At 36.7% G+C, this 20,711-nt stretch overlaps 1 protein-coding gene across 1 annotated transcript in view; it reads right to left on the minus strand.

The window, feature by feature from the left end:
* Window positions 1–20,711, minus strand: part of PTPN22 (protein tyrosine phosphatase, non-receptor type 22 (lymphoid)) — a 59,479-nt gene that overhangs the window by 33,356 nt on the left and 5,412 nt on the right. Inside the window, exons 2-11 of the mRNA XM_012644585.1 lie at window positions 11,275–11,383; window positions 10,940–11,016; window positions 10,711–10,806; window positions 9,948–9,986; window positions 8,731–8,802; window positions 8,564–8,623; window positions 7,822–7,964; window positions 7,382–7,448; window positions 6,494–6,571; window positions 2,981–3,067 (exon numbers count right to left, since the gene is read on the minus strand). Coding sequence (XP_012500039.1) covers window positions 2,981–3,067; window positions 6,494–6,571; window positions 7,382–7,448; window positions 7,822–7,964; window positions 8,564–8,623; window positions 8,731–8,802; window positions 9,948–9,986; window positions 10,711–10,806; window positions 10,940–11,016; window positions 11,275–11,383 — 828 coding nt within the window. The remainder of the gene's footprint in view (window positions 1–2,980; window positions 3,068–6,493; window positions 6,572–7,381; window positions 7,449–7,821; window positions 7,965–8,563; window positions 8,624–8,730; window positions 8,803–9,947; window positions 9,987–10,710; window positions 10,807–10,939; window positions 11,017–11,274; window positions 11,384–20,711) is intronic.

Below are 20,711 nucleotides of genomic sequence, written 5' to 3' on the forward strand. Positions count from 1 at the left end.
AAAAAAAAAACCCAGAGAAACAGAAAACAGAGAAACTACAACCAAAAGTCTAGCTTCTGATGAAGCAGGAGAGAAAGAAGCCAAGTCTGATTAATATCATATACTATGTCTTACTGGTAGTCCCTGTTTCCCTTCTTGTACAATCCAGAGGAATATGTTTATCAACTATTTTTTAAATGCGAGTTCTTTCAGTAGCTCTAGAAACTTTTTTTTTTTGTTTTGAGACAGGGTCTCACTCTGTCACCCCAGCTAGAGTGCAGTGGCGTCATCATAGCTCACCACAACTTCAGACTCCTGGGCTCAAGCGATCCTCCCGCCTCAACCTCCCCAGTAGCTGGGACTACAGGCATGCGCCACCATGCCCAGCTAATATTTTCTATTTTCAGTAGAGATGGGGTCTCGCTCTTGCTCAGGCTGGTCTCAAGCGATCCTGCCACCCTGGCCTCCCAAAGTGCTAGGATTATAGGTGCGAGCTACTGCACCTGGCCTCGCAACATTTTTAAGGAGGGAATCCCACTTCATCCCATTTTTTAAGTGTAAATGCTTTTTTTAAAGAGGTAAAATCATTTCCTGCTTATTTTTTGGTACAACCAGAAAATAGTGTGGGATATTGAATTACAGGAGACTTTGACTATCCTGGGAGTCAGCTTAACATTCCATAGATGGGGGCTTAGTTTTTATATCCTATAATACAAAGCATACTAAATGGCAATGTGGAGTCACAGTCCTGCATTTAATATCTGGAACATTGTAAATTACCTCTGTTCCCATGGTATTTTGTTTTTGTTTGGGGCATTTTTTTTGTTCATTTTTGGGGGGTTTTTTTTGAGACAGAGTCTCACTCTGTCACCCTGGCTAGAGTACAGTGGTGTCATCATAGCTCACCACAACCTCAGACTCCTGGGCTCAATTGATCCTCCTGCTTCAGCCTCACCAGTAGCTGGGACTACTGGTATGCACCACCATGCCCAGCTAATTTTTTCTATTTTTAGTAGAGATGGGGTCTTGCTCTTGCTCAGGCTGGTTTTGAACTCCTGACCTCAAGCGACCCCATCACCTTGGCCTCATACAGTGCTAGAATTACAGGGAGGAGATACCACATCCAGCCCCATGTTGTTTTTTAGTAGAATTGTTCCCTAAAGAAAACCATTCCTTGATCATGGCTCTGCCTGTCAGAACTGTGGGTACTCTGTAACATCTTTGGTCATGGGAGTCTTGTTTTCCTAATAACTTTGTTAATGTGCTGTGAAAGATTGAAAATTTGCATGTGTAATGTATGTAAGTTGTGAATTGGTCAAACCTATGTAACAACTTATCAACAGATGAAGATAGTGGTACTTGCTATCCTCTTAAGGAGAATTTGCCTCCAATTTTAAGCTGGAAAGACACTGGAATAACTATTAAAAAAGAATTAGATTTAGATTTTTGGTACGTATGTTAAAAATTGTGTACAAATTGAAATGCCTGTGTACTGATCCTCAACCAATAAAATTTCAATTACTAAAAAAAAGGAGGACATCCTATGGAATGGAAGCAAATATTTGCAAACCTTACATCTGATAAGGGGTTATATTAATATATAAGGAACTCAACTCAATAGCAAGAAAACAAACAAACCTATTTAAAAATGGACAAAAGACCTGAAAATATTTCTCAAAAGAAGATATACAAATGGCCAACAGGTATATGAAAAAATGTTCAGTATCACTAATCATCAGGGTAATACGAATTAAAACCACAATGAGGTATCATTTCAGACTTGTTAGGATGGCTATTATCAAAAGGCCAAGATATAACAAATATTGGAGAAAAGGGAACATTTGTACACTGTTGGGGGCAATGTAAATTAGTATAGCCATTATGGAAAACAATATGGAGATTCCTCAAAAAATTAAAAGTAGAACTACCATATGATCCAGCAATTCAACTTCTGGGTATATATCTAAAAGAAATGAAATCACTATGTCAAAGGGCTATCTGCACTCCCATGTTCATTGCACCATTACAGTAGCCAAGATACAGAATCAATCTTAGTGTTCATCAATGGATGAATGGATAAAGAAAATGTGATATATATACACAATGGAATAACATACGGCCTTAAAAAAAAAGAAGGAAATCCTGTCATTTGTGACAACATGGATGAACCTAGAGGATAGTATGCTAAATGAAATAATCCAGACAGAAAGGCATATACTGCATGATCTCACTTATATGTGGAATCTAAAAAAGTCAAATTCATAGAAGCAGAGAGTAAAATAGTGGTTACCAGAGGCTAGGTGAGGAGTAGGGGCAGTGAGGTTGGAGAAACATTGGTTATAGGATGCAAAATTTCAGTTAGGAGGAATAAGTTCAAGAGATCTATTATACAACATGGTGACTGTAGTTATTAACAATATATTGTATACTTGAAAATTACTGAGAGAGTAGATTTTAAATGTTTTCACCACAAAAAGTAATAAGTATGTGAGGCAATGGCTATGTTAATTAGCTCGATTTAGTCATTCCACAATGTACACATATATCAAAACACATTATATGCCATAAATACATACAATTTTTATTTACCATTTTTTTAAATTAAAAAAAATTCAGTGAGACGTTTACAATCAAAATAAGGCTGGTATAACCTGAAAAATCACTCAACTATGACTAACTTTACATTTATCACTGTCACTTCTAACTCCTCACACAACTGTCTAAAACATGGGAACAGAATATATGCTTGCCCTTTTACTGCTGTTGTTTCTAAATTTAGCTGAAAAGTGTATGTAATAGGTTAACAAAGATATTAATTTTTTTAAGTTAAATTATATCAAATTAATTCGTCCTTCTCCTCAGGAGATTTTCAGTGCAGCCCTATGCACACCTGACACCCCAATTTAGTTGTGACAATAGATAAATCCTGCAACTAATCTGAGATCCCTTGAACAAAAGCAAGTATGAAAAAAATTTTTGACATATCTGTTTTAAACCTTACCTCTGTTCCAGAGTATTTATCGCTGATAATATCCATCTGTCTCTTAAATAGTTCTAATACAGCATTGTAGACCAGTTCATACTGTTCCTGAAGAGCATCACAAACAGGAACAAATGGAAAACAAAACAAAACATGGTGAGAGACCAGATTTCAGGACTATGAACACCAATCAAATCCTAATATAACAGACCCAAAAGGACCATCAACTTAAGTTATTAAACTTAATAACAATGCCTTACATTTGTATAGCCCAATTCAGATTTCAAAGCACTTTACACTACTAGAAATAGCTAAATATTTGATATACTTCTAGCTAATGTACATTACAAGGATCTTATGAAATGTGTCTATGTTCTATTAATAACCCCACTTTTTTACTTATCTTTCCCTCCACCATCATCCCTTTAATTCTGTTTTCCTTGCTCACATTTAAAAAAATTTATTTCATCCTGCATGCATTTTTGGTAAGCCACCTTCATCTTTCTTGGAAAAAGGTACATAGTGGTTGGTGTATATATAGATAGCTTCAACATGTTTGTTTTTTTTTTTTTTTTTTTGAGATAGAGTCTCGCTCTGTCACCCAGGCTAGAGTGTCATGGCGTCAGCCTAGCTCACAGCAACTTCAAACTCCTGGGCTCAAGCGATCCTCCTGCCTCAGCCTCCCAAGTAAATGGGACTACAGGCATGCACCACCGCACCCGGCTAATTTCTCTATTTTTTGTAAAGATGGGGTCTCACTCCTGCACAGGCTGGTCGCAAACTCCTGACCTCAAGCTATCCTCCCACCTCGGCCATCCAGAGTGCTAAGATTACAGGTATGAGCCACTGCACCTGGCCTAACATGTATTCTTTAACTTGACCCCCACAGTTGCTCTATAAATTAGGTAGGTTGTTAGAGCTATTTATAGACAGTTTGTCCAAGGTCATTCTGAAGTAATTTACGGGACTTGGCTTAGAAACTGAATCTTCTGACTCTTACTTTAGTGTACTTAGATCAAATTGCTGAAATTTCATCATAATAAAGATACCAAAGAAAAGTAGACCACTGAATAAGGTTTGGAAATTTGGAAATTATAAAAGGATTTCACCATAGAGAAATGAGACCGCTATTACACAGTTTATGGGTTATTACCACTCTATTTTCGCCTCTGTATCTGCTCAGACACTTGATTTTGGATCTATTTTTTATCTGAATGGATCTATTCAGAATTTTCCTTGATACTTTATAAACGATCCTATACAAATAAAGAACAACTTTTTTCAAAGATAATTTAGCAGAAAACAATGCAGAGTTTCTATCACCCAACACAGCCACTGGTATACTCTTTAACTTTTTTAAGAGAGAAAAATCAAACAGGAAGCATTCATCTGGTTACAGTGCCATTTCCTGGTTAGAGTAGTGTCAGAAAAAGCAGCTACAACTGTTAAGATATTTGTCCTTGATAATGTCAAAATGTGAAGGCTTTTTCAGCTATCTTTCAACTCTTAAAAGTAGGCCTGAAATGGAATTTTTTTGAAATAGGTTATGGTTTTATGAATTGAGTATTACAGATTGTATAACTAGGTTGCATACTTCCTGGAGTCTTTATGCATTTACATGGAACAGCCTTCTTTCAAGTCTGATAGCACTAAACTAGCTAATGCTGTCATTTCACAGAAACTTTCCCCCTCACAGGTTGAATATAGAAAACACCTACAGTCACACATGAAAAAAAATTATTTTTTTCCACTAGCTATTAGTGGAAAACTTGTGTAGGCCAAACAGATAGGTTTATATTATAACAGCTCTTTATTTTTTCCCTTCAATTCACAACTTCTATATTAAAATATCTGAACTGCCATTGTCAATTGTTTTATCTCTAAACTTATGTGCAGGTTCATGTGTAAGTGTTCTAAACACTTTAGGGTCAGGCCAGGCGCGGTGGCTCACGCCTGTAATCCTAGCACTCTGGGAGGCCGAGGCGGGTGGATCGCTCAAGGTCAGGAGTTCGAGACCAGCCTGAGCAAGAGCAAGACCCCGTCTCTACTAAAAAATAGAAAGAAATTATTTGGACAACTAAAAATCTATATAGAAAAAATTAGCCAGGCATGGTGGCGCATGCCTGTAGTCCCAGCTACTCGGGAGGCTGAGGCAGGAGGATCGCTCGAGCTCAGGAGTTTGAGGTTGCTGTGAGCTAGGCTGACGCCACGGCACTCTACTCCAGGCAACAGAGTGAGACTCTGTCTAAAAAAAAAAAAAAAAAACACTTTAGGGTCTTGTATTTGAGTAGTAAAAAGTAGTTCTTACAAATTATGCAAAATTGCCTGTTACATATAAACATCAATAAATATTTGATGAATGAATGAATGGGTAAATGCTTAATTCTATATTAAAGATGGAGAACATTTAGAAATGTGGGTAAAATTATTGCTACAGAAATATGGGTGAAATTAATATTGTAGACAGTGAGAGATGTGGGCTAAGAAGAGAAGGGAAGAGCATTCCCTAATGGAGTGAACAAGCATGAGCAATCTTGGATGGGTTAAAAGATTTTGATATGTATATATAGTATGATTGTAATTATGTTTTTTTAAAGAATACATACAATAAGGAGCAGGAGAAACTATAGAAAAATAGTAACAATGGCTCTCTCTAGGTAACAGGTATATGGTTGATTTTATTTTTATTTTTCAGTGTTTCCTAAGATGAGCATATGGACTGCATTCTACAGATTCTGTTACCACTTCCTGAAGCAGAAATTATAAATTCCTGATTTTCTGTGGTTTCAGAGATGAATTTTATTACTACAAAATTTCAAGTTAACATGATCGAGCTATTTCTAGTAAGTCAAACAGCTTGTTAAATTGTTTTTAACATCTTTTGTAAGAAATGTTATATTGGTTTCTTAATATTTTATGAAGAAACAGTAAAATTTAAGGAATGAAAGGAATTTGTTCCAGGACAAGGGATACACACAAAATGCTGGAATATTCAGAGTTAGAGGAAATGGCAATGGACTTTAAAGCACTTAATAGTAAATTAGTGTTATTTCTGAGCAGTCAGCTGTTGTTTTTGTTTCGTTTTGTTTTTTAATTAATAAAGATGGGGGTCACACTCTTGCTCAGGCTGGTCTCCAACTCCTGAGCTCAAGTGATCCTCCTGCCTCAGCCTCCCAGAATGCTAGGATTACAAGTGTGAGCCACCGTGCCTTTTTTTTTTTTTTTATGGTTTCAAACAACAGAAATTTATTCTCTCACAGTTCTGCAGGCCAGAAGCTTGAAAGCAAGGTGTCAGCAGGGTTGATTCCTTCCAGAGGCTCTAAGGGAAAACCCATTCTATGCCTCTCCCCAATATCTGGTGGTTGCTGGCAATCCTTGGCATTCCTTGGCTCATAGCTGCACAACTCCCATCTCTGCTTTTCCCTTCACATGGCTGCCTCTTCTTCTCCTCAGCTGTTTTCAAATGCCTTACCATTAAACAGAGATGGAACAAGGCTCAGACACATGTTCTGATCCATTCACCATAGTCCATACCTGAGTTTGAACTAATGAAGGCCTCTGTGTTCGCATTTCCTGGATCAAACTAAAAACACTGAAGTTCTCAGGAATTATCTATCAAATAAAAGGGAAAAATATTTTATTCTTTTTGATCCTCTGTTAAAAAGTATTGCCACTTTTTCATAGTCTTATATTTCCATGACATCTGTTCTCCTAACATGGGATAATATCAGAAAAAGAATGCATTTTTAAAACAAATGAGGTTTCTTATCACTTGCAACATGATTTTTAGAGCCTGGTGTTTTCCCTAGAAAAAACTGAAAAAACTCTTCAGAATGATTTCACATGGTGTAATCAAATGTCTCAAACTAAAGAAATAATGAAGGACAAGGGCTCAGTAGATAAGCAAGCATGAGAGTTTTATGAAATAAAAGAAGTTGACAGATAAGTCTAAAGCCCATATTTTAAACTTCCCATTTCCTATTAGACATTAAAAGTGATTTATAGATTGGAACACAAAGTTTGATTGTGGTTAGTTAAATCCATCTACTAAAGCAGTTTGGATAAAGGAAGGTAACTATGTAATTTGGAGCAGTGGTTCTCAAACTTTAGTGTGCAGCGGATTCACCTGAAGCTTGCTGGGCCCTACCTCCAGAGTTTCTAATGCAATCCATTGGGGTGGGGCCAAACAATTTGCATTTTTAACAATTTCTCAGGTGATACCGAGGCTTCTTGTCTGGGGACCACACTTTAAGAACCACCTACTTAGGAACTAATTTAATCATCTGACAGGGTGAGTCTATAGGTGAATATATTCTAGAAAAGAGGAATCACGAAGGTAGATATTTTGAAAAACCAAACAATTCCCTAGTCTGAAAGCAGGTAGAGTAAGCAAATGGGAAGTACCTGTTGAGAGAAACTCACCCCATCTTTCAGCAACATCCACGTATAATCAATAGCACAAATAACACCAGTCCTTCCGCAGCCGGCACTGAAATGAAAGATCACAGTAGCATGTATCCTTGTAGAGAGTGGATCATTGACAATAGCTGGAAATTTTCACCACCGGATTGGAGGAAGAAGAAGCCTAGAGGCAATGAAACTTTTCAAACCCTACCATTTCCCAAAGCACATTTGTCATGCCACCGTGAACCTCAGGACAGGTCCTAAGCAACTTCTCAGGGCATGAATATCTAGAGCTGTACTGTTCACAAGTAACTTATCAGAAAAATATGAATTTAATCCTCAGGTTGAATTTTTATAGTTTGTTTCTGCTATTGACCTTTCCTTTTTAATTACAGAGTCCTAGCCAGAATCTGACATTCGGTTTCTTCTAGGCAGAAGGCTCATACACAGCATCATACCTGCAGTGAATGCATATGGGAACACTGTCATCCTCTTGGTAACAACGCACATCCCAGATGAGCTCAAGAATAGGGTCTATAGATGAGGGCACATCATGGTCTGGCCAATTCTTGTAATGAAACTGGTAGATAGTTCGAGTTTCCTATAAAAAATAGTCAAAATAAAAAGAGATTTCAAGGTTAGGACTCTACCTAACCTTAGTCTGACTTACTAAGTTACATCTATATTCCTTTTGCAATTTATTCTACTTTCTTCTCTATAGATCTGCAGTGACCAGGTGCTTTCTGAAAACAATTAAAAATGATTTCGGGTCACTTACTATCAGCTTGTCCCTGGCCTATTCATAAGAGGAAGTAGATATGAAAATAGTTCAAACCAAAGCTTCCCAACTGGTGTGCTTCAAATGGGTCATAGGCATGCTGATATATTAAATCCCCTTGCCTTAGAAAGGCTTAGTAGGGCCTAGGACAGCCTGAGCTCACATGTTGGTCCCCAGTCTCTATTCACTGTTCAGCCTCTATTTATCCTACAAATATTATCATTTTATATGTGTGCTGTGGTGTGGAATTGGTTGGGGAGCACAGATTACAGCAAATGTCTCTTGAATATGAAGACTTATTTAGGACATCAAAGGCTCCACCACTCCCCGTTTTCTTATGCCCATCCTGAGTCACACACACATATATTTATGTACCTAATTTCTGTAGGCTTTTGAGTTTGTAACTCTTGTTTTACACTTACACTATTGAACTTGGCTTTTAGAGTCCTGATAACATAATCGGATTTCCTTTTTTCAGCTTCCTAAGAAGAAGATTAAAATATTAGTAATTTCAAAGGCAAGCAAGCTCTCTATAAACTAGATCCTGGAGCCTTTGCTCAGCCATAATGGGAACAGACCTTATACTTACACAGGATATAGAAAAAGGGCCAAATTGCAGCTGCATCTCTCCTGGGTCAGCCCAGTAGCGCTCACATTTTTTCTGTTGCACAAAGCAAAATGTAGTGATTTCCCTCCATATGTATTCTAGTCTCTTCTGGGAAATAAAACCCACTCCCTCATTCAGAAGCAACTTCAGTTCTATGTCCTTCATCTTAGGTTAGGTACTTCTAACCCCCTCCGGCTTCAACTCCTATATCATTGGAATCTCCAAGGGTGGAAAAACAAACATTAAAGGATACAAATTACAGACTTCCTGGAAGTCTGAAAGAGTGGAAATAGGGATGTTTGACCTATTTTCAGTATTTCAAAAGGACCAACATTATGTGTATATTAAAACGACTGCACAAGATAAGTGAAATACCAAGTTTCCTTGGTTTTGATTAGAATTATCAACTGAGGATAGCAACAATAAGTTAGAACAATGATATCCAGTAAAAATAAAATGTGAACTACATATGTAATTTAAAATTTTCTAAAAGTCACATTAAGAAATAAAAACAGATGAAATTAATTTTAATAACATCTTAGCCCAATATACAAAAATTTCAACACATAATCAATATAAAACAGTTATTAGATATTTAATTTTTTTACTAAGTCTTCAAAATCCAGTGTGTATTTTATATTTACAGCTAATATCAATTAAGATGCTAATATTTCACTGGAAATATTTTATTTCTATTTAGATTTCATAGCATTTACATATGAAAATTTTTCACATACCCAAATTGTTTCATACTTCAAGTTTTCCAGTAACTGAATTGAGTACCAGTTTTTAAATTTAAATTACTTAAAATTAAACAAAATAATTGAGTTTCTCAGTCACAATAGTCATATTTTAAGTGCTCAATAACTATATGATGCCATGTTGGACAGCACAGGATTAGAAGCTCTGACTGGCAGTTAAAGATGTCTGATCACTAGAAAGGGGAAAGTAGATTGTTACTTTAAAAAGCATCTTTTTTTACTTTAAAACATAGAGTCTACTGGGAAAATGGATAATAGGGGTTCTTAGGGGTAAAAAAGAAAACCAACCCAAGAGTCACGTGCCATTCCCAAACTGAAAACTAGGAAGATAACATAATTTTTACCTAGGCACACTTAAGGTAAGTTCTGCTGCCAATTTTTCCCTCCTTTTTCTTCTTTCCTTACCTTTAGGTCAGCAGGTACTAGAAAGTAACTCACCTTTCCCATTTCAAACTCCATGCATGCCATAACAATGATCTGGGGGGATAAAATAGAAACTTAAACATTTACATCGTTAGAGAAGTTAATATATGAGTTCCAGAGTCAGAAATTGTTAATCATTCTTTTCTGTTTTGTTTGGTTTTTTTTGAGACAGGGTCTTGCTCTGTCACCCCGGCTAGAGTACAGTGGCGTCATCATAGCTCACAGCAACCTCATGTTCCTGAGTTCAAGCAATTCTTCTGACTCAGCCTCCTGAGTAGCTGGGACTACAGACATGTGCCACTACAGCTGCCTAATTTTTCTATATTTTGTAAAGACAGGGTCTTGCTCTTGCTCAGGCTGGTCTCGAACTCCTGGCCTCAAGCAATTCTCCTGCCTCAGCCTCCCACAGTGCTAGGGTTACAGGAGTGAGCCACTGCACCTGGCCTGTTTTGTTTGTTTTTTAACCAAAAAAGAAATCCTGGTAACTTATAGAATGTTGCTTTTACTCTTCTTCTTTCTGTCCCCACTTCCCGTTTCTCTACTCAAATCAGTAAATTCTTGTTACCAAATGATTCTGTCAAGGTGAGAACTTCTATTTCCTTGAACAAGAATGACATTGTGATTTTGGTGCCTGAACCCTGAAATTCCATTGACCAATTAACAAAAAGAGCATTAGTTTTAATAGATAGAAAGTCTCAGTCACACATCCTGAAACTCTACCACCTCTAATCCTAAGAACTAAAGAATAAAGTAGTAATAAAAGCAACTCTACACTTACCAGGACACTGTATTCCCAAATCATCCTCCAGAAGTCCAGGAGAGTTGAAGATAAAGGACCCTGGGTGGCAATATAAGCCTTGGGTCCATAAACTCCCTAAAAGGGAATAGAAATTACATGGGGTAACTACAGATAATACCCTCTTCTTCTCGCCTGTTTCCCCCCAAACCCACACTTTTTTTTAGGTACCTAAAGAAATATAGAATGCTTTTATTTCCTTTCAATGTACCTTAATGAAGTTGGCATTGATGTAGCTGGAATCCTCATCAGAGCTTATCAGGGACAGCGCTACTCGGCTATAATCATCTATAATACAAAAGCAAGGCATAGTATAATTAAGAGGGCTTAGTCAGGGGAGCTACTGTAAATCAGGGCCTAACACGGTGAATAATGGATGCTCATGAGTGAGCAATTGAATGAATGCTTTTTTGCAGTCATAAATAATGCAAACTCATTTGCCAATGCCCTGTTCTAAGATTAGGAACCCCAAGCAATGGGTAAAAAAAGATAGTAGTGATTGAATTTGGGAGAAAGTATGAGTTTATAGGGAGAAATGGAACTTACAGGGCAAAATATCTTTATATCTGTTTTTCTTGATATTCTTGGGCCTCTCAGCCACAGTTGTAGGGTAGGTTTTGTCTGCCTTGTACTTGGTAGATTGCCTTTTCAGCTTCTGTAATAAAATTCCAAGAATAATTAATCTTCCTAGAGAAAGGAGGAAAGAATCTGTCTCTAGAGAACTTTCCTTCTCCATTGCCCAAACATTCTACGTCAAGTCTTTTAGCATCCTCTAGGGCTGACTCCATTCAGAACAGATCTGCAGGACATAAGGACAGCAGAGTTCAGTGACATTTGGAGAAGTGAAAAGGCCACACTTACTGCAGCTGAGACACATATAGCTAAAACTTAGAGATGAAACTGGTGAATATTGTAATAACTAAATATCTTCTGAAAGGAAGCTCTATGCTTTGCCCAATGGGCAGATATTAAAAGTATGATTTACATTCTTTATAGTTGTTATTTATATTTAGTTTAATGGTGAACAGGAAAGTTATTAACTTACATTAGTCTTTTTACTTCAGATCACTTTTTTTCCTAAGTGGAAATGGAGCTTAAGTGAATAAAATCTATATCCAGCAAAATTTCAAAGATTTCAGTCCCCAAAACGGTCATTTTTTTTATATGACCCAAACTTTAAGCCCACCCCTCAACCAAACAATAATCTTTAAAGACTATTATATTCTATTGGTAGAATATGATCTGTGCCAGGCAGGAGCTAGCTTAATGTGGTTGAGCAACACTCCTCAAAATAGTGAAGTAACTTCTTACAATTATTCCCATTTTCTAATATTATACTGTAGACCAAAACTTAAGGTCAGAAGGAATGACTCTTTGGCTCTTCCTTAGGAATCAATCCTGTTCCAAATTTTGTTTATCATTCCAAGAAACCACATTTACTAGACCTGGCTTTTGTGAACCCTTACTCAGTTTGCAAAATATGGAAGGAGGTGACATCTATGATAATAAAAATATTTGTTGAATTAAAGTGAAGAAAATAATTTTCATTATTTTCCCACCATTTAATGGTGAATGGTCAGTCACACGAGGAACATTATTTTCCTCCAATGGGCTAGATCCCTCAGCATCTACTCAGTCTTCAATCTCTTTAACTTCCGTCTTGAAATTTCCTCCTACTTTGGCCCTTATTAGTTTATGTTATCTTGGTTCTCCTTCCCACTTCCCACTCTTTCTTATTGGCTCTCTGTTTGGTTTTTTTTTTTCTGTCTTCTAATTGAGAATTACCCAAAGTTCCAAAGTCAAATCCTCAACTTTCTGCTCTTCTATTATTATATGCATTTGCTCAGAGATACCACCTGCTATTAGAGAGAGCATACAAGTGTTTGTTGACTTATTTAACTGATTCAAATTGAATTATATTTCCAACTCCTACTGGATCAGTTTCAAATGTTTATATTGAGATTTGATTACTAAATCCTGGTCCTGAATTCCCAACCATGTCCTGAACATTTCCACTTAAGTATGTTATTACACCTTTAGGCTCAGCACATTTAAAACTAACATCATCATTGTCCTCACTGTAAATGCTAGTGGCACTATCTTTATCCCAGACAGCCATACTCTAGAAACTGAGAGTCACTTTTGGTTCCCCTTCCCACAATTCTCACCTCCAATTCAGTTAGCAAGTTCAATTGATTCTTCCCGTGCACTATCTTGCATTAGCCTTCATTTCCATGCCCACAAACAGACATCTTAGTTTAGGCCTTTTCCCCTAAAGCTTGAACTACCACAGTTGCTTCTTAATTCATCTTCACATATTTCTTTTCTCCATTCAAATCCATTGTACAAAATTATGCCAAATTATACTAAAATACTGTTTTCCTTATCTTTCCTGTACTCGAAACAACTTCAGTGAATCCCTTTTGCTTCTAGGGGAAAAAATCCAAACTTCTTAGCCAGGTACTTAAGGCTCTCCCCAGTTAGACCCCAAGCTAACTTTCATATACTTCCCATTGCCTCCAACTATGAGGTCTCTAAAGATGACTTCTAGGTTCAAGATTGTACAAATTTATATCACTGACACCTATGTATTATATAATATGATGTATTTAAAACTAGCACTTTCCTTTTCTTTCTCATAAATGTACCCCCAGTACTGCTTTTGCATTTCGAAGCCACGATTATAGTCTGTTTTGTTCCACAGGGAGAACTAATCAAGAGAAGTAAGAAAATCGAGAAAGACATTTTCTCAAGTGACTAGCAACAAGAAAAAATTTTAAAAGAAGGGGATTGTTAATTACTATAACTTAGTTGTTTATATTTCATATAGTGTTTTCACATAATTAATTATGATATGCATCTATCTGTAGGAGTTTACTTAAGGAGACTTAACTAAGTAGTTTTAAAAAAGGGGGGTGCAGAAAGGGGATCCTAAAATAAAGATACAATAACACTGAGGAGATAGATACCGAGAAAAGAAACAGTAGAGAAAAAAATTTGATCTAATAACTCATCCAGAAAATTGCAACTTTAAGTGTAATGACATATAACAAAACCAATTTTACTATAGGCTAATTGATATGAACTAGATTTCAGTTCCTACATCATATTTCTGGTCACAAAAACTTCTAAATAAACATCAAAACACTTCTAATATTAAACATTAAAATAAATGTCAGCTATACAAAACAAAAACAAAAAAAACCCAAATCATCCAAATCCATCATTAGGTTTCAAAATTGGCTCAGGATACCTTGTTAAATATGTCAATGATTCTACAAGGAGAGGAAAAATGTTGAGATCATAATATGTTTGTTATCTGGGAGTTCATAACACAAACATTACCAAATGTCTAGAATCTAATTAAATGATACTTTCCAAATAATAAGTAGTTCATTAAATTATTAGTGTATAGGAATATAAACTTTTTCCAACTAAGGATGCCAAATGGAACAGACGACCAATGCTTGCTTATTTGCTAGACCACAAATGCCAACATGTATTGTTACAGTGACCATTTTTTTCTGTTTCTAGAGGTCAGTCAGACACAGGCAACCTTGAAAAGCAGGTATACAATCAGTTCTTAAATCTTAACTTTTTTTTTAACCACACAATAGTCCCCTCTTATCCATGGTTTTACTTTCCATGGTTTCAGTGGCCTGTGGTCAACTGCAGTCCAAAAATATTACAGTATTTTGAGAGAGACCACATTCACAGAATTTTTTTACAGTATAATTGTTCTATTTTATTATTAGCTATTGTTGCTAATGTCTTACTGTGCCTAATTTATATATTAAACTTTATCATAGGTATGTATGTATAGGAAAAAACAACATAGTATATATAGGGTTCAGTACCATCTGCAGTTTCAGGCATCCACTGGGGTTCTTGGAAAATATCCCCCACAGATAAAGGGTGACTCCTATAGTTTGAATTTTTGTATATTTTTAGAATTGGATTTGGGAGGAGAGGTGCTGAAGTGGTATCTGTACAGCGTATTTTTACACCAAGATGTATGTATACAAGCAGACTAGTTTGGGAATTAAACTAAGGGCATGACACAGACACATGACAGCCTATAAAGTATTTCTGCTGAAGTTATGCCAATTTTCCAACCCTCTCTGCTTTTATGCAACTTCAGAATGATCATTTTCAGGTTGTTATTGAGCCCAGGGCTGCTGAAAAGATCTCGAGTCCCAGAATAGCTCCTAGAAATCTCCAGAACTGAGTCCAGTGCATACTCCTTGATATACTGGTTTTTATTTGTTTGTTTTGTTTTGCTTGTGGAATGCTTTCCAGGGAGAATGCTATACACAAATGCCTTTTTATAAAATATGCTTCAATTAATTTGGCAAAGTGTCACAGATGAAGATTGTGTGTGTGTGTGTGTGTGTGTGTGTGTGTGTGTGTGTGTGACTGATACTTGTTTAGCTCCCTTTACTGCCACCTTCAACAATGGGGCAGAATGGCTTTTTTCCCCCTACTCTTTTCCTCTTCTTTCTGGAGTCATTTGGTTGGATGACAAAGGGAGACACTCTTTTAGCAAAACATCACACAGGAAATGCCTATAGAATTTTTAACTTGTAAAGTGTGAAAAATTTGATTTTTTCCCCCAGACATCTTATCTTAATGTCAGACCACTGTGAAGGCCTCTCCTCCTCTTTCTGCTAGACCCCCAGGCTCCAACACTCTAACAGAGAACAAAACAGGACAAAATTAGGGCAGAAGAACGGATAAACCCCACCAGAAGAAGAGGAACTCTGAAAGTAGGAAGCAAAAGTGTATAAAAGAGACAGCAGGACCATGGGGGTATGTTGAGGTTTGGAAAGAAAAGATTGGAGGTCATAGGGGTAAAGGTATTTCTCTGCCAACCACAAGATAGGGGATGTGAGTTCCCTAGAGGAGGCACCATCAAGAGAAATCAAGGGAAGAACTGCCAAAAGAATAAAGTGAAGAGAGAGGGAGAGACTAGCATTCCTTGCGGGGCCTGAAATAGGGTGGAATGTGTAAGAAACCAGATTGTGTGTGTGCTTGTTAAGCTAATAGTAAGTTCACTTGGTTTGAAGACTACACGACCCCTTCCCTTTCAAGAAAGGAGAGGAGAGGCCAGGCACAGTGGCTCATGCCTGTAATCCTAGCACTCTGGGAGGCCAAGGCGGGTGGATCGCTCAAGGTCAGGAGTTCGAGACCAGCCTGAGCAAGAGCGAGACCCCTGTCTCTACTAAAAATAGAAAGAAATTATTTGGACAACTAAAAATCTGTATAGAAAAAATTAGCCAGGCATGGTGGCGCATGCCTGTAGTCCCAGCTACTCAGGAGGCTGAGGCAGGAGGATCGCTTGAGCTTAGGAGTTTGAGGTTGCTGTGAACTAGGCTGACGCCACAGCACTCTAACCCAGGCAACAGAGTGAGACTCTGTCTCAAAAAAATTAAAAAAAAAGAAAAAGTAATACATAAGTCATTGAAGAAAATTTAGAACATATAAATGAAAATAAGATGATAAAATCACCTATAATCCCACTACCCAGAGTTAACCATCCTTAATATTTTGTAATATTACCTTCCAATATTTTATGTATATGTGTATAATAAAGATGGGATCACACTATATATAGGGTTTTGAAACTTGCTCTTTTAACCTATCAGTTTGTGTTCTACATTTTAATGGTGGCAGAGTATTCCATTGCATGAGGTATAACATAAGTTACTAAACCTGTTCCTTTATATTGTTGGATTTTTGCTTCCAATATTTTTTTTTTTTTTTTGAGACAGTCTCTCTCTGTCCCCCAGGCTTAGAGTACCCTGTCAGCAACCTCAAACTCCTGGGCTCAAGTGATCCTCCTGCCTGAGTCTGCCAAGTAGCTGGGACTATAGGCACAGACCACCACACTGGCTATTTTTTTCTATTTTGTGTAGAGACAGGGGTCTCTCTCTTGCCCAAGCTGGTCTCAAACCCTTGACCTCAAGCAGCCCTTCCACCTCAGCCTCCCAAAGTGCTAAGATTACAGATGTGAACCACCACGCCCAGCCTTTCATAATTCTAAACAATACTACAGTGTATGAACAAAATATAAATATCTTTCATTATTTCCTTCAGATGAATTCTTAAGCGTGTTCAAAGAATTTGCCTATTTTTAAGGCTTTTGATACATATTACCAAATGTATATCTGAAAGTATATAAATTTTGCCTCCAAAAAGGTTATACTAGCAGCATGTGAGACTGCTTATGTTTGAATTCTGACCAACTCTGGGATTATAATGTTTTAAACATAGGTCCTTTTGATAAGTAAAGTGGTATTAAGTAGTATTTTTATTTGAATTTCTATTAATTGTATTTTTATTTGCAATATCTTCACTTCAAAATATTTTTAAAGGAAGAAAATATATCATAATCAAAGCTGTGTTCATATTTCTGTATTCTCATCTAGTTATTGTACAAATACATACAAACATCCAATCAGCTGATATATGCATGTTTTAGCCCAATACCTGACATTTGCTAAGCTCTCATTTTTTATACACAATTCATACTTTTACACATGCTTTCTAAATGAAGATGCTTCAACTGCCTCCAGCATAGAAAAGAAAAAAAATACATCTAAAGAGTTTTAACATAAACATGTGCAGCAAAATTGGCCAGCACATAACACAACCAAGCCTTAATAGCCTTTATATAATAGCGGAAATATACACATCATAAAACCACAATCAGCTGCAGTAACTAGTCAAAGAGGATACCTATTTGTAAATTGTAATCTATCTGATAAAGAATATACTAATGGGAGAGAATGGTCTTCATTAAGCTTACAGGAAGGAAAGTAAGACACAAACACTTGTCAGTGTGCCTACTGCTGTCTAGAGAATGCTGGCCACCAGCCTCTGAGAGTTCAAACAAGGAGATGGAGACATTTTACCATCAAAGTTGAGGCTACTAAAACCACCATGCTCATCAAGCACTTTCTAATTATAGCTGGCCTCTCATCGTTTCCTCCAAAGTAGAGAATATGCTGGCCAGTCAATGCAAACTCCTACTCTGTTTGACAGTTATTTTTTTCCCTGAAAAATTAATAAATTGGCATTCTGGCTTCTGGGGAATTTCTTATACATTTGGTTATCATGAGTCAGTTACCCGATCCTCATCAACTCTGCATATACCAACAAAATTGAATTTCTAGATCAGCAAAGCTAAAGCCTAGACACGAGACTATGGTGATCCAAAATGGATAATACCATCCTAAGTGGCTACGTAACCTCTCTCAATACACTCTGTGATCACAACAGTAATTGTATCTATTGAACCTTCACAGAATTTATAAAAATGATTAGAAAAAATTGAGGTCCAGCTACATGCAATAAAATTGATGAATGTAGAGTGAAAGAAGCAAGACATAAAACATTTAATGATTTCATTTATGCCTAGTTCGAAAATGTAAAAGTTAATCTCTTGTTTAGTAATATATAAATATTAAAGCTAATACAGAAAAACAAAGGAAAAAAGTATCAGGCTAGTGTTTACCTCTGATCTTGCAAGGGCTAGGGAGTCTTGCGATATGGAAGGACACTCAAGGGATGTGGGGGCAATGTTCTTTTTTTTTGAGATGGGGCCTTGCTATATGGCCCAGGCTGGTCTCAAACTCCTGGCTTCAAGTGATCCTCCTGCCTTAGCCTACTGAGTTGCTGGGATTACAGGCGTGAGCCACCACACACTCTATGTTCCATTTCTTGACCTTATATGGGTGCTTATATGGGTGCCTGCTTTATTGCTTTATTGTATGTATGTCTTTGTTTAAAGTATTTTCTATATACACATGTTTCACAATTTTCAAAAGTTTAAAAAATTAAAGCCTAGCTTCAAATGTGCAGTGGGATAAAAAAAGTGTCAAGACGTTGAAAACAAATTAACAGTTAAAAAGAAAATAAGTGAAATTTTAAAAATTAAGGCCAATGGATAAGTTGGAGGCAGTAGAGCAAGGGTGGAAGGTAGAGTACAGGCTGAAAAATTAGATAGCTTTATTTGAAAGCCTAGTTCCACAGCTTATGAACTATGTGACCTTAGGTAAGTTGTTTAACCTCTCGGTGCCTCAGTGTCTACTAGGTGCCAAACTCTGCACTAGTCACTAAGGATACCAAAGATAAGCAGAACTAAATATGAGCCTTGCCTTTGCGAAGCTTAAGTCTGATGGGCAAGTGGACATTAATCAAATAATCATACAAATAAATGTAAAATTGAAATTGTGGTAAATGCTATGAAAATAACAGATGATGCTAATAAGAATTTATAGTAGGAGATTTGATTTTTTTCAGGGAGGTCAAGAAAGGCTTCTCTGAGGAAGTGGCCACCAAACTGAGATCTAAAGAATTATTAATGTTAACCAGGTAAAGAGAAGTGTGAAGACTGTTCAAGGCAGAGGTAACAGCATGTGTGCAAGACCCTGTGGCAGAGGAAGCACAGCAATGACAAGGAAATGAACATGCTAGAGGAAGTGGATTGGCACCTGAGGGCTAGCCTATGCAGGACTTCGTTAGCCATTTTAAAGGGTTATTTGGGAAGTCAGTGAGGTTCTCATTTGTGAAGTACTTTCAGCACAGTCTGGAGCACAGTTCTATAGTTTAGCCATTGTGACTGTAGAAAGCGAAAAGAAAATTTATATGAAAGCGAAAAGAAAATTTATATGAAAGCGAAAAGAAAATTTATACGAAGAAATGCAGATTGAAAATAATCATGGGACTTTTTCTGGCTGAGAAATCAAACAGATGAAATTAACAAAGTACTTATTTTGCACTACTTAAATTATAAAAAAAACACCATGTTTTGATTTTACCTGATTAAGTATAGAGGTTAAGAGGCTTTGGAATCAAACAGACCAAAGTTTCAAATCCTGGCTTTGCCATCTCATGGGTAAAATGAAGATAATACTTTCCTCTTGGGGTTGTTATAATGATTGAGATCATATATAGTAAAACACTTAGCAAATTGCCTAGTACACGGTAAGCAGGCAAAAAAAAAAAAATCTATTATTATCTTTTATAGTAACTAAATTAATACTAGCAAGGTAGTAGAGAAGATGATAAATTCACATATGGCAAATAGAAAAACTCTTTTGGAAATACATTTGGCAATACTTAACCAATTAGAGCTAATATTCTTTGACCCAGTAATAACCCTTTTTAGGATCTATTCTCAGGATTAAGCCAAAAGAAGGGGGAAAAAACCCATATAGACAAACATTAATTACAGTATTATCAATAATCATGAAAAATTAGAAATAACCTAAATGTCTAACATTAGAGAAATAATTAAATAATTTGGTGCCGACTATGTGTTACACAGTCTATAGACTTATTATCTTCGCAGCAATTCTGCAAAGTGAATATTATTTGTTCCCACTTTTTAGTGTCTTCATTCAAGGTCACATAGCTAATAGGCAGAACCTAAATTCAAACCAAGATTTATATGACTCCACAGTTGTTACAACTTCAGATGATAAAGGAAGGCTATTTTAACCTGAAATTCATTTCCACCTCTTGATAGTCATGTGACCCTGAGCAAGTCAATTAACTTCTCTGCATCTCATCTATAAAATGGAAATAATAACAATACCTTCCTCAATGGAGTAAATGTGTTGATATATAAGAGTGTTTAGAATAGTATCTATAAGAGGTATAGAAATATTCACTATTATTATGATTATTCTTTCATTATACCATGCTGCGTCATCAACCATTAAAAATTATATACATTTTGGCCGGGCACGGTGGCTCACGCCTGTAATCCTAGAACTCTGGGAGGCTGAGGAGGGCGGATCGTTTGAGCTCAGGAGTTCGAGACCAGCCTGAGCAAGAGCGAGATCCTGTCTCTACTAAAATTAGAAAGAAATTGGCCAAACAACTAAAAATATACAGAAAAAATTAGTCGGGCATGGTGGTGCATGCTTGTAGTCCCAGTTACCCAGGAGGCTGAGGCAGTAGGATTGCTTGAGCCC

This window comes from Propithecus coquereli, unplaced genomic scaffold, assembly GCF_000956105.1.
Source record: "Propithecus coquereli isolate 6110/MARCELLA unplaced genomic scaffold, Pcoq_1.0 Scaffold215, whole genome shotgun sequence".
NCBI classification, from domain to species: domain Eukaryota; kingdom Metazoa; phylum Chordata; class Mammalia; order Primates; family Indriidae; genus Propithecus; species Propithecus coquereli.